This window comes from Erpetoichthys calabaricus, chromosome 11, assembly GCF_900747795.2.
Source record: "Erpetoichthys calabaricus chromosome 11, fErpCal1.3, whole genome shotgun sequence".
Lineage (NCBI taxonomy): Eukaryota > Metazoa > Chordata > Cladistia > Polypteriformes > Polypteridae > Erpetoichthys > Erpetoichthys calabaricus.
Window position 1 is genome coordinate 63,306,407 of NC_041404.2, and position 25,054 is coordinate 63,331,460.

The 25,054-nt window shown below is 48.6% G+C and overlaps 1 protein-coding gene across 2 annotated transcripts in view; it reads right to left on the reverse strand.

Moving 5' to 3' along the window:
- Positions 1 to 534: 534 nt before the first annotated feature.
- lcp2a (lymphocyte cytosolic protein 2a) overlaps positions 535 to 25,054 on the reverse strand; it is a 36,865-nt gene continuing 12,345 nt past the window's right edge. Inside the window, exons 4-21 of one of the 2 annotated variants that reach the window (XM_028813201.2) lie at positions 24,308 to 24,373; positions 24,199 to 24,227; positions 23,360 to 23,400; positions 21,601 to 21,793; positions 21,415 to 21,509; positions 21,269 to 21,332; positions 20,536 to 20,637; positions 19,709 to 19,734; positions 18,785 to 18,804; positions 12,555 to 12,659; positions 11,014 to 11,041; positions 10,898 to 10,910; positions 10,709 to 10,817; positions 10,362 to 10,402; positions 8,674 to 8,789; positions 6,609 to 6,683; positions 2,083 to 2,238; positions 535 to 1,473 (exon numbers count right to left, since the gene is read on the reverse strand). In XM_028813201.2, coding sequence (XP_028669034.2) covers positions 1,348 to 1,473; positions 2,083 to 2,238; positions 6,609 to 6,683; positions 8,674 to 8,789; positions 10,362 to 10,402; positions 10,709 to 10,817; positions 10,898 to 10,910; positions 11,014 to 11,041; positions 12,555 to 12,659; positions 18,785 to 18,804; positions 19,709 to 19,734; positions 20,536 to 20,637; positions 21,269 to 21,332; positions 21,415 to 21,509; positions 21,601 to 21,793; positions 23,360 to 23,400; positions 24,199 to 24,227; positions 24,308 to 24,373 — 1,405 coding nt within the window. In that variant the 3' untranslated portion in view covers positions 535 to 1,347. Of the gene's footprint in view, positions 1,474 to 2,082; positions 2,239 to 6,608; positions 6,684 to 8,673; positions 8,790 to 10,361; positions 10,403 to 10,708; positions 10,818 to 10,897; positions 10,911 to 11,013; positions 11,042 to 12,554; positions 12,660 to 18,784; positions 18,805 to 19,708; positions 19,735 to 20,535; positions 20,641 to 21,268; positions 21,333 to 21,414; positions 21,510 to 21,600; positions 21,794 to 23,359; positions 23,401 to 24,198; positions 24,228 to 24,307; positions 24,374 to 25,054 lie in introns of both variants that reach the window. The other variant, XM_028813199.2, reaches the window with a different exon arrangement.

Below are 25,054 nucleotides of genomic sequence, written 5' to 3' on the forward strand. Positions count from 1 at the left end.
TTCTCTGGACTAGATGAGTGTTAGAGTGCTCTGCATGATGTCAGGGCTTTGAGATATTCTGATATCTTCTTGTATTACTTAACTTATTTACAAAAGGAGTATTGGGAGCTCTGAAGGCGGCTCCTTTCTGCTGACACACCAATCAGATAGTTTTGTATTAGATGGCCATTTTGTGTCATTCTAAGTGCCTAAACTCTGCTGCCTAGTACTGTGCGTGTAATATTTATGAATACAACCTTTATATAATTGTGTGTGTATTTATGTCACATGCTGTGTGCATCTTGCTTTATTGTCAGCTGTTCTGAGGAGATGAACAAGTAAGAATGTCACTGTACTGCGTTCACTTGACTGGTGGCTAGAGCACCATTGACCCCGAGTTGCCCTCCTGACCTGCTCTCTGTCCCACTTTCTTCCATGCCAGTTCAGTTCTGGCTGGCAGTGTGGCCCAGTCCTGGATGGGACTCTCTGAATCCCAAGGTCACCTTGGGGGCATGCATTTGGCATGTGACAACACCACGACGTCCACTTATGAAGTGCAGCAAACACATTACGAGTTTATTTGTTAAAAATGGATATAACATAACAACAGTAAACATCAGCTTCACATGAAGAGCACATTTTCAAAAGTCAGTCGGCCGCCCCAATCTCAGGTTGGTAGCTTTTATGTTAGCTTTGCTTCATTTGAAATCTAAATCCTGAAGATTCAGCATGAAATGTCTATTCATATTCAGACAAACAAAAATGTAAACAAACATAAAAAGTCTTTTGTCATTTGGCTTTCTTTCAGTTAAGACTCAGCTCCTGCAGTGCAGTCTGACCGTGTGCTTCAGTCACCCAGAGAAAGTGAAAATGCTGAATGTGGCCGAGGAGAGAGGGTCTCACTTCTGGGAAGTCTCTCCAGGAGCGGCGCCTTCTCTGCAGCTCTCCGAGGACCACGCAGCTCCAGGTTTACCACCAGCCTGAACTGATGGCAAGGCCGCTTCAGTACCATTAATGTGGAGGGCAAGGTTTAGGTGGCAAAAGAATCAAACAGGCAATTCTAATCTAACCGCAATCCAAGTCACGACACCAAAATAACCAGTGAAGAAGAGAAAAATAAGAATAGTCCATACGCATGTATTAAAAGGCACAATTTAGGTAAACTACACACATGTATTACAGCTCCGAGAAATCTTTGGGAGTAGCCTGCTACTCAGACTGCCTACACGGGAGAAGAAAAAGGGCACGTGCTGGGCTACTGTGAATAAATTACGGTTTATTGAATCATTCCGCTACTTGCTGTAAAGTTTAAGAAATGCCATGTGCCTTCTACAGCTTTCAGATGTGCAGGAGTGCCAAGCACCCCCCTCAGTACTGCGCCGGGTATGTCAGGCAGCACTGCCTCTTGTGCCCTGATCCACGGTCCTTGCCATCGATGAGAAGAAGGGGGGCTTGCTTGTGGTATTCAATGATTTCTGTTACTGAAGAGAAATTCTGTAAAACACACAGGTCAAAGAGATCATTAGAATGTGCTCACACCTGATGCGGTGGTCTTGCATTGGTGATTTCATAGACGTTCTGTCTTACGAAGCTATGAAAAGGTGGTATGGTCGCATAGTAAATTGGTAAAAGTTCAAGGAAGTAGCCATGAGGAATTAGAAGCTACAGATGCAGTGCTGTTAATATCAATGTATAATATTTTTCAGCCTCATGATATAAATTGTGACAATATTAGTTGTTGGCTCCTTCTTGTGGCAGATACTTTAAAAAAAATTTCAGTTAGCTTGTGTGAAGACAGACCTCCTGAAACCGTGTAACATTAAAGTACAAGTCACACTTTTACATCCTGCTGTCACTGCAGTTAAGAGCCCACCACCGTGTTCTTGAGACCACCACGGAGCTAGACTCATTTTTACACTTCATTTAATGGCAGTGTTGCTAAATATAAAACCACCAGCAGTGAAAGTCGCTTGATACACACCGCCTGCTAAATGATCTACCATAATGACCTTGGGACTGTTTCCCCCTGGCACACCGTGCCTAAATGCCATTAGGGTGTTTGTGCAGCATAACAGGGACTTGTAAAGAAGTTGGGATCCTTACCTCCTTTCCTTTGATTCCGGTTCCTAAAAGGTACACTCTTTGCTCCTCTTGATAGCGAATCTGAATGTTAAACACCTTATCCTGGTAGAGAACCATTAGAACGTACGGCTGAGTGGTGGACCGCTTAGAGCTGTCTCTGACGAGGAAGGCTCCATCCTGAAACATGTTGTTTGAAGTTAGAATATGTAACAGTAATGGACTGAAAAATCACAAATCACATTGTTTCCCAAATTGACTTCAAGTTTTTGGAGTTACGATGTCAAAAGGTAGGGGTGATGGTCAAATATGTCTTCAATCCGGTCATAGCACGATGGAAGACACTCGTGTGGACACATACTGCAAGACAAAACACTAGCAGCTCCACTACCAATGAAAATGTCTGATTACGATCACGTGATTTGAATGGCAGGTGGTGTTGATTTGTGAATAACACAACATTGTGTACGTGAAGCTCAGGAAAAGTGAAATCTAGAAATCGGTGATTATACAGGTGACATCACTGATGAAAACGTGAAAGATGTGACATACAAGGTTTCTCCATAGTTGGTGAGACTTGAGTAAGTTTGAGGTTCTAGGGAGCTCTAAAATGTTTTCTTGTTACCCATTCATACTTGCTGTGTATAAAAGCCACTTATGCCTGAACTCGTTTGAGGGTCTTTGTTTCTTTGTCATGGTAACAAGCTGAAGGCTTTTAAGAGAACTCCGATTTGTTTTTGTTTTTTTTTGTCAGCACCAACATCCATTTTTATCACTTGACTTGTCGATGTACGACTAACAAATATATGACCCCGGTGTGTGATCATTTGGGGGCCTGTGACATTGTTTCTTTGTAACATGTCCTACATGGCTGACACACTCGCCATCAGACTGTCAAATGCGAGTGATCGGCGATACACAAAACATCATCAAGTGACTGCTGGGATTTGAGGAAAATGAAAGGCAATTCGATTTATCTTTGGTTCTTTCATTCCATGTACTGGGTAAGACTAAATGGTGCAGTCTCGGTGAATTCTCTCAACGTTTAGCCTTCTACCCTTTATGTCGACTTTGGTTGATGCCCGCATCGAAAGTATTAATACAAAGACATGGAGTCCATAGAAACCATTAAAGATTTACTAAAACTGCAGTGTCTGCAGTCGTTATTTGGCAGGCCATCATCTCTTTGAATAGGGAATGTCACATCTGGGTCGAGGACAAAGGCCTGAGTTACGCCGACGTAAAATCTAGTGGGCCTTGGCCAAATGTGAGTCTTGTGTGGGATCTTTCACATCTCTCAAATTCTGAACACGGACGCTCCACAGAGTTTTACAAGGTTCGTGTGGTTGACCTCGACAGTGCATTTACCCGTCAACGTACATCCATGTCCTCTCCTGTGGTCAGGTAGTGACCAGAGTAAAAACCCCAAAGGTGCTCCGGTGCAGAGCTCTGTAAGTTGCTTGAGGCCCAGTAAGCAGAGTCGTTGACGCGGCAGATAAAGGACATGCTGAGGACCTCGTGTCTCTCATCCTGCCTGGGAAATACACAGGGGGCATGGAGACATGTGGTCAGCCCTCCTCCGTGGGTGGAGAAGTGATACGTGATATGGTGGTGGGCACAGTGTTTTAGTTTAGTCACACAGTTTTAGTGCACGCTTGGGGAATTCTGGAGAAAAGGCCACCATAATGAAGGACCGTCCTCCGAATCCTAAGACCAAGTCCAAAGCTCTGAGCACAGAGTCGTAACTTACAACATCAAACCAAAGAGAACACACACAGGGGTTGGTTTTTTAATCCAGTCTCCGAGAGTCAGGAAGTACAGCGCCAAGGTGGCGTCGCATGTTGTGTACTCCTGTCTTCCAGAGCCACTTGACAGCTGCCGCCTACACTGCGAGAAGACGGAGGCTTTGGTGTCCCCAGTTTGGGAATCCGTGAGCCATCAGTTGTGTAATTGGTGTTTCTTGTGTTTTTCTTCTTATTCTGCCTTCAGCAACGCTCAGTAGTGTGAGGTTTACATTTATGAGAAATGGAGGAATGTTATTGTTTTTTTTTTTTACCGCTTTCGCTATTGTTTTCTTACTCTTGTTTGCTCCCTAAGTGTATCCTGATATTGATTTGGGGGGCAGATGGCACAAAATAATCAAAGACTGCAGTGACACGAGTGACAAACCCACTGGTGCGGCTGTTAGGAAGTCACAGCTTAAATATTCGAAGGACCTGCAGTAGTTGGTGTCAAAATCATGAGGAGGATGAAGAGGATGGATTAAAAAACGAAGGTGAAAATGCGCTACACTCTCTCCACGGCACGATTTGCTTTGCTGTCTTGTTGTATTTCTCTTTAAATACATTGTGGGCCCACGTCTAACTCTGAAGGTTCCAGTGCTGATGTTAAAAACCTTCTCAGGTGGATATTTTAACGGATTGAAAACGTATTCATGTTTTATCAGCAGGCCGCCACCTTTTTGTATGGTTGTCGTGAGGCACCACTGGGGTGCAGCTTAGCAGTTGAGTCCCTGGTGCGGTGGTCTAAAAGCCGGCCTGTAAGTATCTGCAGTCCTTGGCACTTTGCTGTTTTCATAGAACTCTCAGCTTTTGGTCCTTTGCTTCTGATTATCTGCTTTGTTTTCTACTTTCTGTTTGCGTTGTTTTGGTCGCTCAGGTTTAAGAATTTCATGCTTTTGTTTCCTGACATTTCTCTCCTGGTCCCCCTTTCTCCTTTTAGCAGACCCGCTCATGTAACTCACATGAATTTCTACATTACAACGTTTTATTGTGTTGGATTGGCACCAGAATGCCAGCTTGCTTCATAAAGGTGGGAGTTCAGTTACAAACAGACGGTGGTGCTGAGCCACCCAGGATTGACGTCTGCTCTGTGGGCCCCCCTGCCTTGTCATGGTGGTTGGGTTCTCACAAGAGTCTCAATGCGTCAGCACATGGACTTAATGAGGTGTCCAAACTGTGGCATTGTCACATACTGACAAGTGGCAGGTGGAAAATGGCAGAAGGAAAAGATGGCTCAGAAGATTTAGTGAGAAGTAATTGTGCTAAGGTCAACACCACTAAGTCAGCCCTGTCTTTAACAACGATAACCAGTCGTCTTCAGCAAACACAGCTTTGTTGATCATTTGCCTTGAATCAAAATCTAAAACACTTTAAGTTAGTAAGAATTCAGGTAACTACATGTTACCAGCTTCTAAATCGTAGTGGCAGTGACATCACCGGATGTAATTCCTTTACCCACACAAAGCGTTGTGGCAGCTGGTAAAGAAAGTGGCACAAATGATACTCAAATCACAAAAACTCACACCAATACTGAGTGGCCACGCCAAGCAGATCTTCATGAATTCTCGAGTTCAAAAATACAGCTGGCTCACCCGACTCCACACATTAGAACTGTCTAAAGCCGGAAAATAAAATAAACGGACTCTGGGATTCACAGCATTCCCTGTTTCACTGGAGGATGGAGAGTTGGCAGATTAAAAAGGGATGGGAGAATGACGTTTATCGAAAAACAAAACCAACATTATTACGAGTAAAAGGGAAGAACCAAAAAGCAGAACCGCTTCAGACGTGAACGGGTAGTTTCCTTGTGATTGAATCTCGGACAACCCGTGAGCATCTTCTACAGGACCACCTGTGACACCGCGTGGTCTTCCCACCAGAGCAACAAACACACTAACAGCAGCTGCTAATAAAATAACCACAACATGGTGGCACCCTAGGAATCAAAGATGGCATTTGAACACCTTAAGACAAAGTAAGACATGAAAACAACCAGAAGAAATTTGATTCTCAGCGAGTCGCTAAGAAACGTGAAAATTCAATTTCACACCAAGGCTGACCCTAAGAGTACCATCTCATCTTACAGATTTGAGCCTTTGTAGTCCACTATGTCAGCCACTGAGCATCACCCGGACTTGAATGAAGGTTCACGCACAGGGAGGCACCAGCTTGTCAGCAAACATTCCATGGCATTTAAACGCTGAACTGTTTACACGATGGGACTCGATGACCATGTGCCATCACACTGCCGCCACTAGCCAACATGGCCTGAAGGAGCTTTTGCTAATCCTGGTCCTTCCAGCCTTAGAAGTCACTGCTCTTTTTGTAATTCCCCCAGCCGCTGGCGCAGCTCATGCAGTATTCACCTTTCTTAGTCGGCCATTGCCCACCCATCTCAAGGTGTGATGGATTTTCTATTCTAATGTGGATTACTGCCTGTAGCCGACCTGCGTCTTTCTCTGTTGGTCACCAGCATGTGTGTCACCTTAGTGGTCCATTTTCAGTACACCTGTGATAAGCTGTCCCCTCATGCGGATGCCCTTTTTGCTCCGCGCACACACACACACACATACATACACAGACACACACACAGGTTCAGGCAGCTGTGCCTGTGGTGATTTCACAGAATTGAGGGGCAGGTGGACCACTCGGACTCGGCGAACACGACTTGCACCCTCTGAGATGCCGCTGTATTTTAGACATTCTTTGGGTAGCCACCGTCTCCACTGTACCCCCTGTCACCTGGACACCATTGTTATGACACAGTACCTGATTCATTGTCCAGACGCACTCCTCTGCTTCCTTGCGACTTATCCCCGCAATGTACCACTCAGAGTTGAGATCCTGTGTGAAAGACCACAGTTAGCATCATCATCATCATCGTCGTCAGCAGTGTGCCCCAGCAAAGCTCGCCCTCCTCCATGTGGTTCATTCCACAGGTGGCAGGCAGCGCTGGGAGGCACAGTGAAATACAAAGGGGAGAGGAAGTGAGCGGCACCTGGTCACACCAACTGACCACATGGCCAGAGGTCCACGCTTATCAGTGCTCCGTACACCAGGGTGCTGTGAAAAAGATTTGGGCCCTTCCCGATATTCTCTGTTGCTGGATATTTGTCACAACGAATGGCTTCAGCTCTTCACACAGAATGGACTATTAGGAAACTCTGCGTTGTGTGTTCAAGTCTGAAGGGCAGCGCAGCGATTAGTAAAAGTGATTGTGTTTGATTCATTGAAGAAGATGATCATTCTGGGCATATCTTGTTTGTTAGGCGATATGGCAGTGTTTGATCTGTGGTGGTGGCCGGTCAGTGAAACATTCCACAATGCTTGGCTCTTGGAGTGACAAGCTGACCACCATTAGAAGATCTGGAAGTGTAGGTGGGCAGGCACTCCAACACGTATTGTAGGAAGGAGCAGTATAAATCCTTAAGGCTTTATAGGCCATTGTTACATTTCTAAAGGGTACGGGTGACGGGCGTAACGGCACTAAGACGGGTGTCATGTGCTCAGATTTTCTTTTCCTGGTTGGCCAGACGCCCATTTACTTGTAGAGCACATTTTCATACACAAGGTGGAGCTCAAAGTGCTTTACAGGATGTCAGAGAAACCGTGACAAGAAAAGAAAGACAAACTCCAATTAGCTAAGAATAATAAAGAACAGCATGCAAAGAAGAAGCCGTGCACACATCATAACTGCCCCCTTATTACTCAATTTCATTGATCATTTGACTCGGCTGACTGAACACAGCCTGCCCTGTCCGTGTAAAGCTCCCCATATACTGGCCCTCGCCATGACCGTGAAGTCGTCACCACAAAGCTTCTAGAAGAACACAAGGCCTCCATCAAACGAGGTCGAGAAGAGAACATGGAAAAAGTGAACAAAGCCGTAACTGGGGCACCCCGGTGAGAGCCGTTAACTACAAGTGGAGGACGTTTGGAAAGCTCTACTGACAACTCTTTCAAGAAGAAGAAGAACATCCAAGAAACAGAAGGCCTCTCTAGCCTCCACTAAGGCCAGTGTTCAGGACTCCAGAGTAAGAAAGAGACAGAGAAAAACATGTGAGGAGCAAAGTGGAAGCCTCTGCTCTACCGTGAGGAACATCAGTGCGAAGAAGCACCAGAATGATCTCCAAGCCTTTTGGAATAAAGAGAGACGAGTGAAAAGCCAAACAACACATGACGTGGTATGAACATGAAGAAAACATGCTGGTGCTGGAGGGATGAGGTGGTTATTGAAGGAGCCACTTGACCAGAACATTCTTAAGGAGAACATCCAGTCAGCTGTCCCTAAGCTGAAGCTAAAGTGTCCTTGGGTTGTGTGGCAGGACAAAGAGCCAAAGTACAAAAGCAAGTCCACGACTGAATGGCTTGGGAGTTTTGAAGTGACCTGGTCAAAGTCCTGACGTTACCCCAAGGTGAGCAGTGGACGCTCGCCAACCTGCCAATGTGTCTGAATTAAAGCACAGAGGAGTTGGGCATTGTGGCAGACCGACCTCAAATGACAGGAAGCATTTACTTTCCAGAGGTGTTACAGCTAAGCTTTGAAACGCTGGGGGCAATTACTTTCTCACAAAGCTGCTAAGAGTGTAGGATATCACTCCTTGAATAAATAAAGTCCTCATTGTGAATTGTTGAATTCCTCTGACCTTGTATTGTGTCTAATGATCTCCGGCCATTCATTTGCCAACCATCCGTAGCCAGATGAGATTAGGCAGGGTGCACAAACTTTTTCACAGTACTATGAATATCTTCAGGTTTACAATAAGAAAATAAATAGAAAAGGCCCTTTAAATACGGCCATTCGTGCAACGGTATTGGACCCGAGGGCGGCTACCTGGTTGTCTGCAGCGTAAGATGACGCCGCTGCGTTGGGCCGATGAGGCTGCTGTGGGGGTGCTGGTGACTTCATGTCACTGGGTCCCCTCGAGTGTGACCGGTTGACATTTACACCTGAAAACAAAGACAAAACAGCATCACCATGTGAAACGTTTAGGCCCTGCTGGTTCAGTCGACTCATTTGGACGCCCGCTTCGCTCATGCAGACGACTCCCAGTTTGTTCCCATCGAGGGACAGGACTGGTGTGTTAAGCAAACGTCATCGTCCCATCTCCGGCGTGCAGCTTGGGTTTTGTGCATCGCCGTTGTGAGACGCGCATTGAAGTTGACTGTTACTGTAAGATGGTTCACACTCTCTGTGACCTCCCACCATAGCTCTGGCATTTTCTGGGGTCTCTGCTCTGTGGTGACCCAGCCAATGGTTAACGGTGTTATTTATGATCATACTAGGGGGGCATCGCCCTCCAACCCCCCCGGCCGGCGCTACATGCCAGCCACTTGCATATGTGGGTTTCACCAAACAACAAATCTTTTCATTCTCACCGTTATCTCTAACCTGCTCTGCATGTGTACCGCACCAACGTTTTTGAATTCTTTACGACGTTCTTCTTTGTCATCTACTCTTTGTCTTTTATTTCCGCCCCGGGCCTTTTTAAATCTCTTGGCACAAAGTCTCGTCTCTCTGAGAAAGTCACGTCTTGTTCCAGGATTTTTTTACTATACTGGAGAGAAATTGTCAGCAGTTTAGCAGACGTGGCACTAAATTGTCTATTCTTCTTTCATTTTCCAGAAGTGTTGGGGTCTCAGAGAGCCACTGCCCATCCTAGCAGCATCAGACTCGAGGTAGGAGCCCACCCTGTATGGGGGATCTGCCCAGTCGCTTCATCTGACATTTATGTCCTCCAATTAACAGGTGACAGTAAACTAAAAATGTGATTGTGTTGGATTTCCCGACTGGCGTTTTCCTAGGACAGCCCGTTTATGTTGAAAAGAGCAGCTGTACAGAAGCTCATGGCCACCTGGGCACCAAATGAGGTAGCGGCTGACATTCCAGTCCTTTACTTTGATAACATATTAAGAGTACGGCTGGAAAGGTCTCAAGGCCAGAGAGGCGTCTGCACCACCAATGTGGTGGTCCCCTTTTCTACATTTCAGCTGTTCTGTGCCAACCCTGCTCCACTTCTGCCCTGGCACACACCCTTGGCCTTCTCCAGTTCGGTGCTTATTTCTGCACCACACAGACTTTGATGCTATCTGTAGGATTGTGGGGTCTCGGCTGCCTGTTCACCTGTGGGTGGACCTTGACTAACGTTTATGGGGGCTACATGTCACATTTTCTTTTAAGAGCATTACGTTAGTTAGTAAGGGTTCTTCAAATGTGGCCACACTTGCTCACCTCACTGCAGGAGAGAAGCAGTGCCCTGTTTAAAATGGCCGATGCTCATGACCACCTTTTTTGTAAAATGACGGAGCCATGTCCCCATATGTAATTAAGGTGAAGTCTAAACGCTTACTGCCCCGTCATGCCAATGTCTGTGCCACTGGCAAAGAGTCACCCATCCACATAAACAAGCACCAGCTGTCTGCGTCACGACATGGCTGACTGCTTTCGCCCGTGGGAAACTGGACATGGAACATATTTAAAGATACGACTGCATGAGCCCACCCATTCCGTCGGTCACATACCTGGCTGGAGTCGAGGCGGCAAAGTCCTGGAGGCCCCTTGGCTGACGAGAGAGAAGACACATTTAGAAATGGCACAAACGCTTGTCATGTGAGCAGAGGCTTTTAGAGGGAGCTGAGCTAGTCAAGCTGGGGGCGTCCTGCCCAAGTGTCCAAAGAAGAGAAGAAAGGGCAGAAAGTCAGGTTAGCAGGTGGGCCGTCCTGGCAAATGTCACAGGGTAGCAGAGCAAGGATTCAAAGAAGTGAAAAGGGCGCAAGTAGGTGTAGTAGGGTGGCAGCTCTTGGTGGCTGAAGCCTGTGGGCCTCTTCATTCAGCAAGGGACGGGTTGTCACATATGATGGTCACCTACCTGTCGGCACCAAACGAGCCCGGCTTGGGTGGCAGTGCTTTGGAAGGGTAGGTGTTAGAATTGAACGGAGAATTGCCGGGCTGAGGAACCGGAGGTCGCGGCAACAAACCTGTGATGAAATATAGAAAATGAGGAGGGAGCACCAAAGGCAGACACACAGTGAGGCGCGTGGCAGGGTGGGCTACTCACCATCGTCATGTGGCTGGAAAAAAAGAAAAGAAAAAGGAGACAAGAATAGAGAGGCGTTATTAAAAGAGCGGGGGGGCTGGACGCCATCTTTCAACTTGGGTGGCACTCGCTATTACCTCATCTCTTCTGTCCTGAGCCCAAGGCCTGCAAAGTAAAAAAAAAAAAGGAAAATGAAATGTGACCAGCAGCGTGTTTTTGGTGACACACACACAGGACGTCTCTGCCAAGAGGTGACAGGAAAGTCATGAAACGAGTGAGCACAGTCAAAACCAGGAAACTCAAAGAACTGTGGGGACCCTCTGATGGGCAGGCGGACCACCCACAGGACACACCGCACATAACAAAGGTGGGAGTGAAACTCCACCGTACACTGTATTTAGAAGAGCCAGAGTTGGACATGGAATGTCACCTCCATGAACAACTGGTGCCACCTCCAAGTCAGTCTGACTCTATCGTGGTCTTGGCAAACCCCCTATCTCAAAAGCAAACAACAATTCATTTTTATCACAATTAAAATGGAAATAATGAAATATTTGAAATTTGCATATTCAAACACATGGAAAATAGTACAGAAAATGAATGAGAAAAAACAGTAGGAGCCACAAAAAATTGATGAAGTCTGAAATTCACAACACCTAAGTTGGAGAAGGGTAGAGGGAAGTGAAGATGGAGGCAGTGAATAAGAAACAATGTGGAGGTCAGGAAATCAAAATGAAACCACAACAACGGCCAGATGAGAAATGTCATCACAAGAAAAGAAATCCAAATGAACCCAGATGACATCTCTTAGCCCAGAAAAACAAACGACCACGGGCCGTGAAAGCACACAAGTCCCAGACAGTTCCAAAAGTGCCCACTAGAGGGGGAAGTCCTGTCAGAATCCCCAGCAAATAACACAAAGGGCTGCGCAGAATCTTCATAACATCCAAGATTTATTCTTCAATAGCAGTGAAGCTCCATAGAGCACAAAAGGCAAAATGAGTCGCCCAAAACAATAAGGAAATTTAATGGAAACAAAGTCCCAATCCAGTAATGCAGGGAAAGGTCAAAAAATCAAGAGCTACCACAAGAGGCCTAAGCAGAGACACCAGAAACTCAATCAAATCGAACTGCCAGGAACTGTGGGGACCCCTCACCTTTATAGGGCCCACAAGACACAATGCACATAACAAAGACTACACAAACAGTAACCGAGACCAACGTCGAGTCCAAACTGAGCAAACTGTCGAGGGGATTTGGAGAGCAGGAAGTGCACATCGCAGCCCTGAATCCCCTCCTGGTAGCAGAGTCACAGTGCACAGCTTCGGGGTGTCACATGATGGCAAAAACAAAAAGTGCAACAAGATGGTGGCTGCAAACTAACAAGAAACACTAAATCAACAATACTCGAGTGTCACAACAGGCCCCAAGCTCTTTAGGGAACATCAGGAGTGGGTGGTGTGACGAAACGTTGCGCATATCTGATGGCTTCCTAGGACTGTAGTGGACCCTAAAGACTTCAGCTTGCCCTTCAGAGGCTCGTTACTTTATATAGCGCCTTTCACAATGCGTTTAGGTAACTGAAGACCTCACAGCCCGTACCACCCAGGGTCCTGGGACCCTGTCCCCTGTGACTGGTAAATATAAAAGAGACGGTGGAGCCTTAAAGTCGGCCTACCTTTGTGCAGGTGGTCTGCGAGCCATGCCGGCATCGGCCCGCTCGTTGGCGAGTGGAGGTTTGCTTACTTTGCTGACGTTTGGCAGCTTTTCTACAGATGAAGGCCTTGAATGAAGAGCAGCAAAAAGAGCATCTTTACTTAACCGGCAAGAAGAAAGCTGAAATCAGGACCACCTTAGGGCAGGGGGTCCCAGAGAGCTGCAGTGGCTGCAGGCTTTTATTCCAATTTGTTTTCCTAATCTGAAGCCGTTATTGCTTGAGGGACATCGACGAGCCTCATTGTAGTTCCCTCACTTGTCGAGACCCCCAGCCCTTCATCAGCCTGCCTCGGAGTGGCATTCCCTTATCCGGTGGGTGCAGCCTTGTCCCTTTCACACCCATCAGCTGTTATAATAAAATGTGTGGGCCACAGATCTCTCGGGTCAGTCCAGGGAGCCTGCAGCCCCCCAGCTGTGTTTTTGACCTTTTAATGTTCAGAACCCACCATCCCAAACGGCAAGCAAACAGGTGACAGGTGACCTTCATCCAAGGTGTCTGTCATGTCATCAAATACTTGACAAGAAAAAAAAGAGAAGGTCTAAGAAGGTTGGATCTGCTCTTCTCCACAAAACATGGAGGCTCTCAGACAAAGGAGAAGCAGCCCCTCTGGAAGTGCAGAACAAGCGAGAGCAGTAAGATCAGGACAGGACAGGAATGGCAGGCAGTTAACAAAATGGTGGCCCAGCGGGGGTCCGAGTCAGCCGGTCATCGGTCAGCTCACTGTGCACCTCGGAGTCTTCCAGGGTAAGGCAGTAACAATGAAGAGGGGCTGAACGAGGACCTGCGGTCACAGCGGCACTCCAGGATCAGAGTGCGACCCCCCGCAGCGAGAGTTTGGCAGATGGGAGACATTACAGTGCCATCTGGAGGGCAGTTAGTGCTCAGTGAAGACGAGATCAAGCAAGAAAACCGGAACAACAACACTAAACGCGGCGTCGGGGAGAAACATCTGCACAAAGCAGACCTCCTGGGTTTGAGTCCTCAATTCAAATGATTTGCTGATGTCATCTTCTGCTAAGTCCGCCATTTATATGTTTGATTTGGACTTTATGGGACAGGCACATTGGGCCAGTTGTCACATCACAGGCACCCGTGGTGCATTTGTGTTTGTCACATTGTTATACTGAAGAGTGTGTGTGTGTGGCGGCATGTAGGGAGAGTGGGCTTGAGACTCAACTGAGGACGTTTGCTAAGTAAGACCATCAGCTCCGTCTTTTCCCCTTCTTGATTAAAGCCTCTCACAAGGTTGTGGGGACGAAGAGGCGTATGGCGGAGGACTAAGAGGGTGGCAGAATGTCTGAACATTTGGAAGGTTTCAGATCAGAGGGACGTCATGAAACCCCCAGTCTGGCGTCGTCACGTGACGCTCTCTTTAATACGGACTTCAGGCCAGCGTTTCAAAATGGAGCCCTGAGAATACGGAGAGGAGAAAACTCCAACCCTGCAACATGTGTGGAATGTGGAGAAGTCCCTTTGGATTGGAGTCACCTTCCTCTGGATATGTTGCACTGGGCAAGATGGACGGGATGTGCCTCAGAGCAGCCAGCCGGGGGCGAGAAGAAGAAGAGGAAGAAGAATGTGAAGGGTGTGGAGGTAATGGAAATCACAAATAGGAGGGGAAGTGGACAGAAGACTCAAACTCGGCTTCTTCCTAATCCCGTCGCTGCCCTCCCCATAGAGGGAATTAGTAGGACACGTGACAAGGGAGAAGACGCAGATGGCAGTGTGCTGGGGGACCTTTACAGTTTGGTACAGGTGGTCCTAAACCTCCCGTGGGAGCGGTGGTGTACGTGTCTCAATTCAGTGTGCACATCATGCTCCGATTATTCATCAGTCTTTTCAGGGGAGTTAATGGCAGTCGGCCCTTTTGCCATTCGTTTGGGTAGAGGAAGTGAGACCATAAAGAGCAGACATTTGTTCAGACTCGGTGGTGGATAAGGAGAAAGTAGATAGATACTTTATTAATCTATCTATCTACTAAGTAAATGGAGACCGGACATGATCACGGACAAGCCACACGTGGCAAGGCTTCTACACCACTGGGGGGTCCGGTGCTGAAGTGACTGAAAGAACGCAGAGAGTAACAAGCAGCCTGACGAGTGCCACCAGTGAGTTTCCACATAAACTTCAGGATGCCGCGTCTTTGTCATTTATATTTCATCTGCCTGCTACTGTAAGAGATGCCCCTTCGGACTCACGACTTCAGTTTAGCACACCCAGCCTAGAGCTGCTGATGAACTGCGCAGATTGTCATTAGCACTAAAACAGAAGTCACATGAGAGTTAGAATTGGATACCAACCCTCACCTGCTCTGTTTCTCTTCTCATTACCCAAATGTGCCACTTGGTGCCCACGGCCCACCTGTCAAGTTGTTCTGCCTGCCTAAGGTAAACTCATCCCTGATGGAGAATCACAGGAATCATGGGGTAGAGGGGTCCTGTCATCGGATTGGCTGGCCCAGCGCTGTTTCAGCCAATGGGGGAGGCCGCTTGATGGCTGAGGTCCCCAGGACTCTAAACAAATCCAAATCTTCTTATGGGATATCATCTGCTGTTAAATTCTGCTCTGTACTTGTAAAGTTTTTATTTTTATACAGTATTGAGGATTTGTTCTATTCTGTGTATTGTATTGTATGGACCCCCCTTTTCTTTTTGACACCCACTGCACGCCCACCCTACCTGGTAAGGGGTCTCTCTCTAAACTGCCTTTCCGGAGGTTTCTTCCATTTTTCCCTACAAGGTTTTTTTTTTGGGGAGTTTTTTCTTTGTCTTCTTAGAGAGTCGAGGGGCTGGGGGGCCGTCAAGAGGCAGGCGGGGTCTGTTAAAGCCCATTGCGGCACTTCTTGTGTGATTTTGGGCTACACAAAAATAAGTTGTATTTGCCTTAAACAAATCTCCATTTTATTTCCTCCTCTTTGAGTCCCAACCATAAAATTCCCTCAGTTTTGATTGGATGGGCCAGCTGTCTGTCTGAGTCGACCAGTGCCACCCTGGCCTTTCTGTGACCCCCCAATTCAGGGAATGTCTACAATATAAGAAGAGGCCATTCAGCCCACCGTGACTCGCCATTTGATGTTTCTGTGCCATCTCTGACCGTTGGTACCCTGCAATGTCGCACCAATTTATGGCTCGTCTTTGTGTTTGTAAACCCGCTGCTGTGTCCTCAGAGAACAAGTTAACTGCTTGTCTCCTTATCATGTCACCTCTTGGTGGCTTCTTCTCAATACATAAACTCGTGGATGTCCCATGTCCCCCCTCTGTGCTGCATGGCCAGAATGAAAGCCACGAGACTCTCATCAGCAAGGATTGGCTTCTAATGAAGACGTCGGGTTGGAAGAAAAACCTGCATCCCCTCCGGGAGCACCCCTGAGGACCCCCCCTGTGACAGGCACTTGAAAGATCGCCCCTTTAGTCAGAGTGAGTGGCCATCAGCTTCTGTCAAAGACGTTTTAAAAAATCTCAGGGTGAGGGCCTTCAGCGAGACCTGAGCAGGCAGTTGGCTGGTCAGCCACTCACCCCAGTAGAGTCCATCTGCAGTCAGGACAGAGTCAGGGACCGGAGACGTTCTGAGGCCCCTGTCCGCTGCGCCTCTTTTGACTCCACCCACTTTCCACAGCCCCACCCCCTTTGTGCTAAATGTGCTGTTATAGTAATGGTGGCCAGCGAAAAAATATTTATTATAAACAAAAAAAAAAAAAGCTTCACCAGGATGAAGTGTCGTGTCGATGTAATAAACGTCTCGAGCCGTCACCCCCAGGGGGTAACAGAAGAGGTCTTAGCTGGACGACTCAAACGACTACTTCACACCTCCTCTGGAGTATAAACTGCGCCCTGATTGATGCTGACCAGTAATAATGGAGGACTAACCATTGAACAAAGACAGGAGTGTAAAGAGCCCGTAATTGTCCGGCGCCTACTAGTGACCGGTTTGACTCTTTACACCAATTCTCAGATTTATTCGATTCAGAGCCTATAAGCACATGGAGCGTTACTCGTAGCTGAGTGCCACGTATCATTTCTTCTTCGTCTTCTCCTTCGCATTTCCGATTTTTCTATGGGGTCAGCCCTCTGAGTAGACCCTTAGTATCAGAGCCGCTAGTCCATTGAGCGCAGCATATAACTAACGTATTGAAAAGTGCGGTCTCGCTCGTGAATGACACCCGGCATATCCTGTACAATACACAATGTCAAGATGTTTTGTTCAGTTTGTTTCTAATACACAGTCATATGAAGAAGTTTGGGAGCCCCTCTTAATTCTTTGGATTTGTGTTTTTCATTGGCTGAACTTCCTTTTAATATCTGACCTGCCTTATGGTGACAGTCGGATTTCAGCAGTGACATGAAGTTTATTGGTTTAACAGAAAATATGCATCATCACAAAATTAAACAGGTGCATAAATGTGGGCCCCCCAACACAGATGTGACCTCAATACTCAGCTGAGCCTCCTTTTGTCCTCCTATAGCCTCTGACGAGTGTCTGACTCTGGATGGAGGTCTTGTTCACCATTCTCTCCAGTTCAGCTCAATTTGATGGACAGCCTGCTTCAGATCATCCCATAGATTGTCAATGATATTCAAGTCAGGGGACTGTGATGGCCATTCCAGAACATTGGACTTCTCCCTCTGCATAAACGCCTTTGTGTTTTGGGTCATTGTCTTGTTGGAATATCCAACACCTGTGTTAGTTCAACTTTGTGACTGATGCTTGAACATGAATCCTGAAGAATTTGTTGATATTGGGATGAATTCATGTGACCCTCGTCTTTAACAAGGGCCCCAGTCCCTGAACTGGCCACACAGCCCCATAGCATGACCTCCACCAAATGTGACAGTAGGTAGCAGGTGTTTATCTTGGAATGCGGTGTTCTTGTTCTGACCAGATAACTCCATTTGTGTCTCATCAGTCCAAAGCACTTTGTTCCCAAATGAATCTGACTTGTCTAGATGAGCACTGGCATACAACAAGCGACTCTGTTTGTGGCTTCTCTCTCATCACCCTGCCATACAGATGTTTGAATTGTAGAACGATGTCCAGATACACCATCTGCAGCCAGATGTTCTTGCAGGTCTTTGGAGGTGATCTGTGGTTGTCTGTCACCATTCTCACAATCCTGCTCATACGCCACTCCAGTCTTTTTCTTGGCCTGCCAGACCTGCTAGTTTAACACCAACTGTGCCTGTGGCCTTCCATCTCCTGATTCCATTCCTTCTAGTTACAGAAACTGAGAGTTTAAACCTCTGAGATGGCTTTTTGTAGCCTTCCCCTAAACCAGGAGACTCAACAATCTTTGTCTTCAGATCTTTGGAGAGTTGCTTTGAAGATCCTGTGCTGTCTGTCACTCTTCAGAGGAGAGTCAAAGGGAAGACAACTGGCGATGGACCACCTTAAATCCCTTTATATCTCCTGATTGGACACACCTGTCTATGAAGGCTTAACGAGCTCATCCAACCAATCAGCATTGAGCAGTGACAGGCGTTCAAGTCACACAATGACAAGGGGACCCACATTTGTGCACAGCCAGTTTTTCACATTTGATTTAATTTCATACAACTAAATACTTCGTCTGCGGTGGGTTGGCACCCTGCCCGGGATTGGTTCCTGCCTTGTGCCCTGTGTTGGCTGGGATTGGCTCCAGCAGACCCCCGTGACCCTGTGTTCGGATTCAGCGGGTTGGATAAATACTGCGTCACTAAAAATCTTTGTTCAGAAAACAGCGCAGGACTCCTAGGAGATGACAGACAGAGCACCGTTCTCTTTTGTGTTGAATGTCAATGATTATGCAGGCTGACAGGGGGTCCCAAACTTCTTCATATGACTGTATGACACCAAAACATCTGCTTCACATGTAGAACTGAGGGAGCGCGATAGTTTAGAAATGTAATAAACGCTGAATCCACATTTGAGTGCAGGAGCTAAAGGGAATTGAAATCGTCATGAGGGGCGTCAGGTAACCCGCAAAACAGGGGCGGGCTTCAGAAGGGGGCGTTGTCATAGTGTCTGAAGTGCTCAGATCTGTCCGAGGCCTAAAACTGTCCTGACTGCAGCTGGACACTTGTCACTCACTCACTCGGGTAGACGCTCCCTTTTTTAAATGGCGTCACTTGTCACATACTCCGTTACTTCTTAACACACAATGAGACATGACATATAAATGACAATAAGGGTGACTGAATCAACAGTAATGGACCTACCTGGGCAGTGGCACGTTGCCCTAGAAAGCAACAGAGAGGCGTCATTTTAGTAGACAGCAACATTTTTATTCCCTTCTACTCCCATGAGGGGCCGCCCTTCCATGTCACATCACTTTTGGACTTGTCACACCCAGAATGTTGGGGTCGGGCCATTTGTTTGTATTGTGTGGCTGCCGTTTACACTCGGGTTCGAGCTCCAGTTGTGGTCTGCCTTGGCTTTGGTTTGATAAGAAACGATTCTTTATCTATAAAAATACTTTGGAATTGCCGTTTAGCGCTCATCCTTTTCGTGACAGTTTTTGACTGGGCCTGCCATTTGAGTTTGGGGCCAGGCTGTCAGGGGTGAGGCTTTTTGGAGACCTGCTGCCACTTTCAAACTGACACCACCACTAGATGTGTCTGTCACAGCTGGAGCAGCACACATGCTCTTCTTGCAGGTGACATTTCTTCATCCTGCTCTGTGACTTGTGCTTGTTTGTAAGACATAAGGGGCCGTTGAAGAAGCTATCAGCTGGCCTGGCAAAGCAACAATGACATCTTCACATGCTCTGTGCGTGTGTGTGTGTTGGGAATGACCTGAAGGAAGGTGACACCAGGTGAAGCCTGGCATGGGCCCACCAGCAGTGAGTTTTTTGCACTGGTTTGACCCTCAGATCTCCTTCTTCTTCTCCGTTAGTGGAGGCAGATCGTGAGACACTGTAAAGTCCTGTCCCTGGGGTGACACCAGCAGGTCCATGTGCCTCGTGTCACAGTCACCTTTACTGCCTGAAGTTCACGGCACACTCAAGGGAGACCCCAAGACTGTTTCTGGCTGCCAGCCCCATCAGGGTTCAGTAACGGTGACATCGTATCGGGTTGGTGTAAATGCCGAAGAGCAGATGGCCGTCATTCCCCTGACCGAGTTGTAAAGTAAAAGACACCTACCTTGTCAGCAAAGGGGGGCTTCTTTCCTACAAAAAGAAACACAAGAACATCTTGAGCTGTCACTTGTGGCCTGTCAGTACCCTGGTCACTATGACAGGTGACATTCAAACCCTCTGCCTAAAACCAGAAATGGGCTTTTCACAGGACGCCTCACCTGGGCATGAAGGGTGGCGTCACCCTAAGTGACTTTTCAGTCAGTGCCTTCATTTACATAACCATAAAATTAGCCAATCGGTCAGGCGGGTCTCGGGTCATGGGGGTGGAGCTCCAGTGTGCGAGAGCTGGGAGCCAATGAGGTGGCTGTAAGGACAGAAGGACACAGCAGGTGTCGTGGCTCCTCTCCCCGATGTCCATAACGGAATGGAAGAAGAAAGGGCCGAGACTGAAGGCGAACTCGTCATACCTGGCAGGCCTTCATGCAGCACTGGCACATTAACTGGCTGTTGGCACGTCACAAGCTCACCATATGCTGGAAACTTGAAAATGGGCCGAGCTTTTACAGCATAGTCTCGATATCCACCTTCCCAGGTGATGCCCGGTCGTGTAAAAGGAAGAAGGTGGAGGGCACAGAGGTACCCGGCCTGCCAGTGGTGCCCTTCCCCTCCCCGATCACGTGGACTGCTTTTTGGGGATTCACACGCGCTCAGAGGGAAGAAGAGGAAGGCTGGGAGGTAGGAGGGCGCATTGAGTTTAGGTGGTCCCAGAGGGGCTTCGGCGTTGACCCAGAGCCTCCCTTTCGTGTATTTCCTGCTCTACGTAATACCAAAGTGAAGGATCACAAAGCCCATGAAGCGGGACGAGCCTACAGACGACTCGACTGAACGTACCCAATACAGGCGCGTCTCTGTCCGGGAGGCCCGCTGCGCCCCGTTCCAAGGTGGATGGCTTCTTACTTCTGTCTATCGAAGGTCCCAGAGGTGCAGAGGCAGCTGCTGCAAGGAAGAAAATGGTGTCAGCGGTGTGATCGCGGCAGACCCCAAATCACCTGGTCCTAGAGGGCCCCCTTCCACACACACACACATTGTACCTGTGGCTCAGCCAAACTATTTCCCATTTAGCTCTGAATTGATTGGTGGAAGTCGGCCATGTTGGAGTTTATCAGCCCTCCAATACCACATCCTAACAGAACTGACCCCCTAAGGAGTGCTTATCAGACAGGATGCCAGCTTGCTTGTCTCAGTTCTCTGTTTGAAACTTGTCAAGGAGAGGAGCTGCTGCCGAGCAGACGTGTGGTCCACTGCAGCCCTGACTTCTCGTCTGCGCCGGCCCCCGGAATGTTGACCTTTTTCTGTCCCGTCCGTGGGTCCGATCCGAGACGTTGTCCTGTTGTCCCTTTCGGATATTTATAGGCCTCCAGAGCCACAAAAAGAGAAGTAGGGTGGCCACGATTCTCAGGGTCATGCGAGACACCACAGCGGTCACTTGGGGGTCCCACTCAAATCCTGGAGGTTTTCATTCCAGCCGTCCCCTTAATGTGCAACCAGTAACTGCCGCTAATGTACCAGTCATGTGAAACCCAGACAAACCCCCTCACCACCCGTCCCCAATGTGCGTCTTTACCTTTGGGTGGCCTAAAGCCTCGCTGAGGAGACTCCTCTCTCTTGGGCGGCGGAGGGACTGCCATCTGGGGAACCAAAGAGAGGCGAATGAGGACATGCGGGAACAAGAGCAGGCACAAAATGGGCTCTGCCACAGGCGATACTCACGTTGGTGCGGCCGCCTGGCAGGGATCCTGGCCGCTGAGGAGGAATGGGGGGCTGACTTGGTGCCATCTTCATGGAAGGTGCCCGGCTCGGGTTATCTGAGGGCACAGTCAACAATGATTGGTTTGCTGGCTTTCTTTAAAGAATTTGGAGTTTATGAAGGGTGAAGGCTCGTGCTTGGCATCTCACCAATGTAGTCGGCATTGTTGCTGATGGGCTTGGCCGCGTGAATCCTGCTCTGCTGCTCCTCATTGGGCTCGACAGGCGGTGGCTCGTACTCGTTGTCACTTTCCCCCTCGCCATCTTCGGTTGGGTCTTCGTAATCTCCATCGCTGCCAATGTCGTCTTCTGCATCTGGGCTTTCGTAGTCATCGTCGTCTTCCTGGAAGCAACCAGAAAAGCGGTTAGCGCTCCCTCTCTGCTTGGGGTTCAAAAGGAAACAACACAACATCACTGTGGCCTTGGGCAGCACCCCGGTGGGCCGTATCACGTCTTGTTTCTAGGACCCCCACCCCCAAGGCAGCCCTTCCTAGCTCTGGCAACGCCACTTGGTGTGTTTTGTACAGCGATGTGAAAAAGTCATTGCCCCCTTCCTGATCACATCTCCCCCCACCCATAGTTGGCACAGTGAATGGCCTGAGACCTTCAGACAAAATGCGTCATTACAGAAAGAGAACCTGAGTGGACGACTTCCTCCATTTGAGGTATCCATGTGAAAAAGTCTTTGCCCCCATTGCCTCGACCCTTGGCTGCAGCACACTTGTTCTTCCACACAAGCCGCTCTTCATTCAGACTCTTGGGTTGGTGGGTTTGTGGGCATCAACTGCTCACCTCAGGTCATCGGGCCACTCAGTTACTGACCTGCCATTGTGCTTTGGCTCGTCACCCTGCGGCACAAAGCCAGTGACGTTTCAGCTTCAGCTCACAGACAGAGGAGCAGACGTTCTCTGTGAGGATAATCTGCTCAAGTACACAATTTATGGCTGAACCTTCAGCAGCGGCAGGTCCTCCAAAGAGCCCCACCTTGCCGCAGCAGCAGCGCCGTCTTTTATTGTGGCTCTGGTCTTCTGCCTGCGGACCCTTTGCCATCCACGGAGTTCACCTTTTGACTTGTCTGTCATTCTTCACGAAGGTCTGGGAATCATCCGGGTCTTTCTGTGCTCCTCTCCCACAGTCTTTAGTCTGGAACTGGAGAGACCGGCGGGGCTTTGGGTGGTCTTCTAGGATCCTCGCGGCGCCTTTGAGGTCATTTTGGAACGGAAGATCCTCCACTTGTTCTCCATGATGGCTGCCACTGTGGCGCCTTACAAACGTTTTGTCACCTTGTGCTGACTGGTAGTCTTCAACAGCCTTTTTCTTCTTTAATTTCCTTTGATTGAGGACCCATGGTGTTCTTCTGGTGAGGACTTCACTCTCACGGTGAGGGTCAAAAAACGGTGGGCTTTAAAGTAACAGGACTGGCTGTGTTCAGTCAGCTGACTCAGATTATCTGTTGTTTGAGGGAGTAAATAAAGGGGGCAATTACCTTTTCACACGGGCAAGGCAGGTGTTGGGTAACTTTAGGATTTCAAAATCGTAAACTGCAGTTCAGAACTGACACTGGATTACATTTCATCTGAAGATCTAAAGCGTTTTTTATTTCAACAAAGACACAAAAACTGACAAAATCAGGAAGGGGGCATATACTTTCTCACAGCCCCCCTCGTGACTGTCATGGCCAGGCTGTCACAGTTACACTGCCCTGTTTTGTTGCTTGCAGTTGCCACGCCCATTGCCAGTCATGTGCCATTCCCATGTAAGATGGCAGTGCCCATTTTGTTTGTCTTTGGTGACGTTTGCCACTCATTCGGGCTGCGGCTTTTCCCTCAGCTCGTCTGGCCTCCCCCTCACGTCACGGTGGTCTTTACCGCCTCAGGCCCCCTCACTAAGAGGACGGAGCACAACTCACAAATTCCTCCGAGTCCCAGCCGGCTTCGTCTTGCATGCATTCTGTAAGAAAGGAGACAATGAAAGACACAACGGTGGTTAGTGACCAACATGGTGACCAAGTGGACCCCAAGGGGCTCAGCTTAGTGTTCTCTCTCACAGCGTGGCCCTCCCAAGTTTTACCTAACTCGGGGTCAGCTCTCAGGGTGAGCGGTCAGTGTGAGTGGGAGTGTCAGCGGCTCCTGTGACAGACTGGCCTCCCACCCAGGGTCAGGTTCACACGTCGGGGGAAGGGGCTGCAGTGCTAAGAATGCTGTGTGCTGACCGGCCAACAAGGGTCGGAGTTACAGTCGGCGGGACCCCCAGGAGAGCGAGAGAGTGACCAGCAGATCACAGCCCCACAAGGCCTCCCTTAAGGTGTCACACCCAGCCGGCAGAGGGTCCCCTGTAGTGGATCTGCTGCATTTAGTGAAAGGCTGACGGGCCACCAGCAGCTCTGGGGTGCAGTAAAGCAAGAAGCTATCGAGGGGCACTGTGCCCCCCTTTCTGAGGACACCTTGGGCATAAAGCCCACTGAGGTGGGGGACACCAGAGAGCTGCTGGACCTCGCTGTTTGTTTAGGTAGTCTTCATGTGCTGGGAGACACATAAACAGACCAGAAGGTAAGCCTGTGACTGCAGGACCACCCTGGAGGGGGCACATGTATCCCCACCGTCACTCACTGGAAGTTGCTTGTCACCTGGGTGACAGACCAGCTGCTGGTCCTAAATCGGCCCCATGTGAGTGTCATGGACTGGCACCACCTCCTGGGTTGGCACCTGCCTTGTGCCCGATAGTTTGACGAGAAATCAGCCTGCTTACCTTGCTCTTGGTACTTCGGAGCTGCTGGCCTGTGTGAAGAAGAGGATCTTGGTTAGTGGGTGTCGTGAGGGCACCGAGGAGGTGGCAAAGCAACGAGAACAGCACTTACTTTTTGCTGAAAAAGCCTCGGCGGTCCTCCTTTTTTTTGATTTCGATGCAAAGACGAGTAACTAAGCTGTGAACAAAGAAAAAAAAAGTTCCAGCCAGCGGCCATCTGAGCCCACCGTCCACAGGAAATGACTGGCCAACGCACTGGGGGATCAGAGACTCGATGCCAAGGTACACGGGCAGAACGGCGGGCAGCCTGTGCTAATGTGGGGTGTACCTCAGCCGGGGGGCTGGCATCCAGTGCAGGCGCGCTGCTGGTCAAGGCTAAAGGGGTGGGCAGGCAGGACAGTGAAATGGCCCACCTGATTGTATAGCGCCTTTCACCTGGCCGCACCACTGCGTGTGTAGTCTCTGTTCTGTGCCCACATTTACATCGCGCTTTTCGAGTCTTTGTGTCCATTTAATGTCTTCACAGCTACCTGTTCTGACTCCACCCATCTCTATACAGTTATACAGTGGCTGCCTGTTATCCCATATAGCGCCTTTCATGGCCATCAGTCCCTGTTGCAGGTCACCTTTCACATCTCTCTGCGTTTATATAGCGCTTTTCGGTTTTTAACTAGACGTGAAGGGCAGTCTAGTTCATGACCCATATAGCGCCTTTCATATCTCACGCTACACCTGAAAGGCACTATATACAGTATGTACGGCCGCCTCGTTCCTGTCTGTCCATCATACTGTGCCTTTCATGCCGTATCTCGCTTTTCAGATCTGCGCCTTTGCCCTGTAAATGTCCCCTTCACCGCTC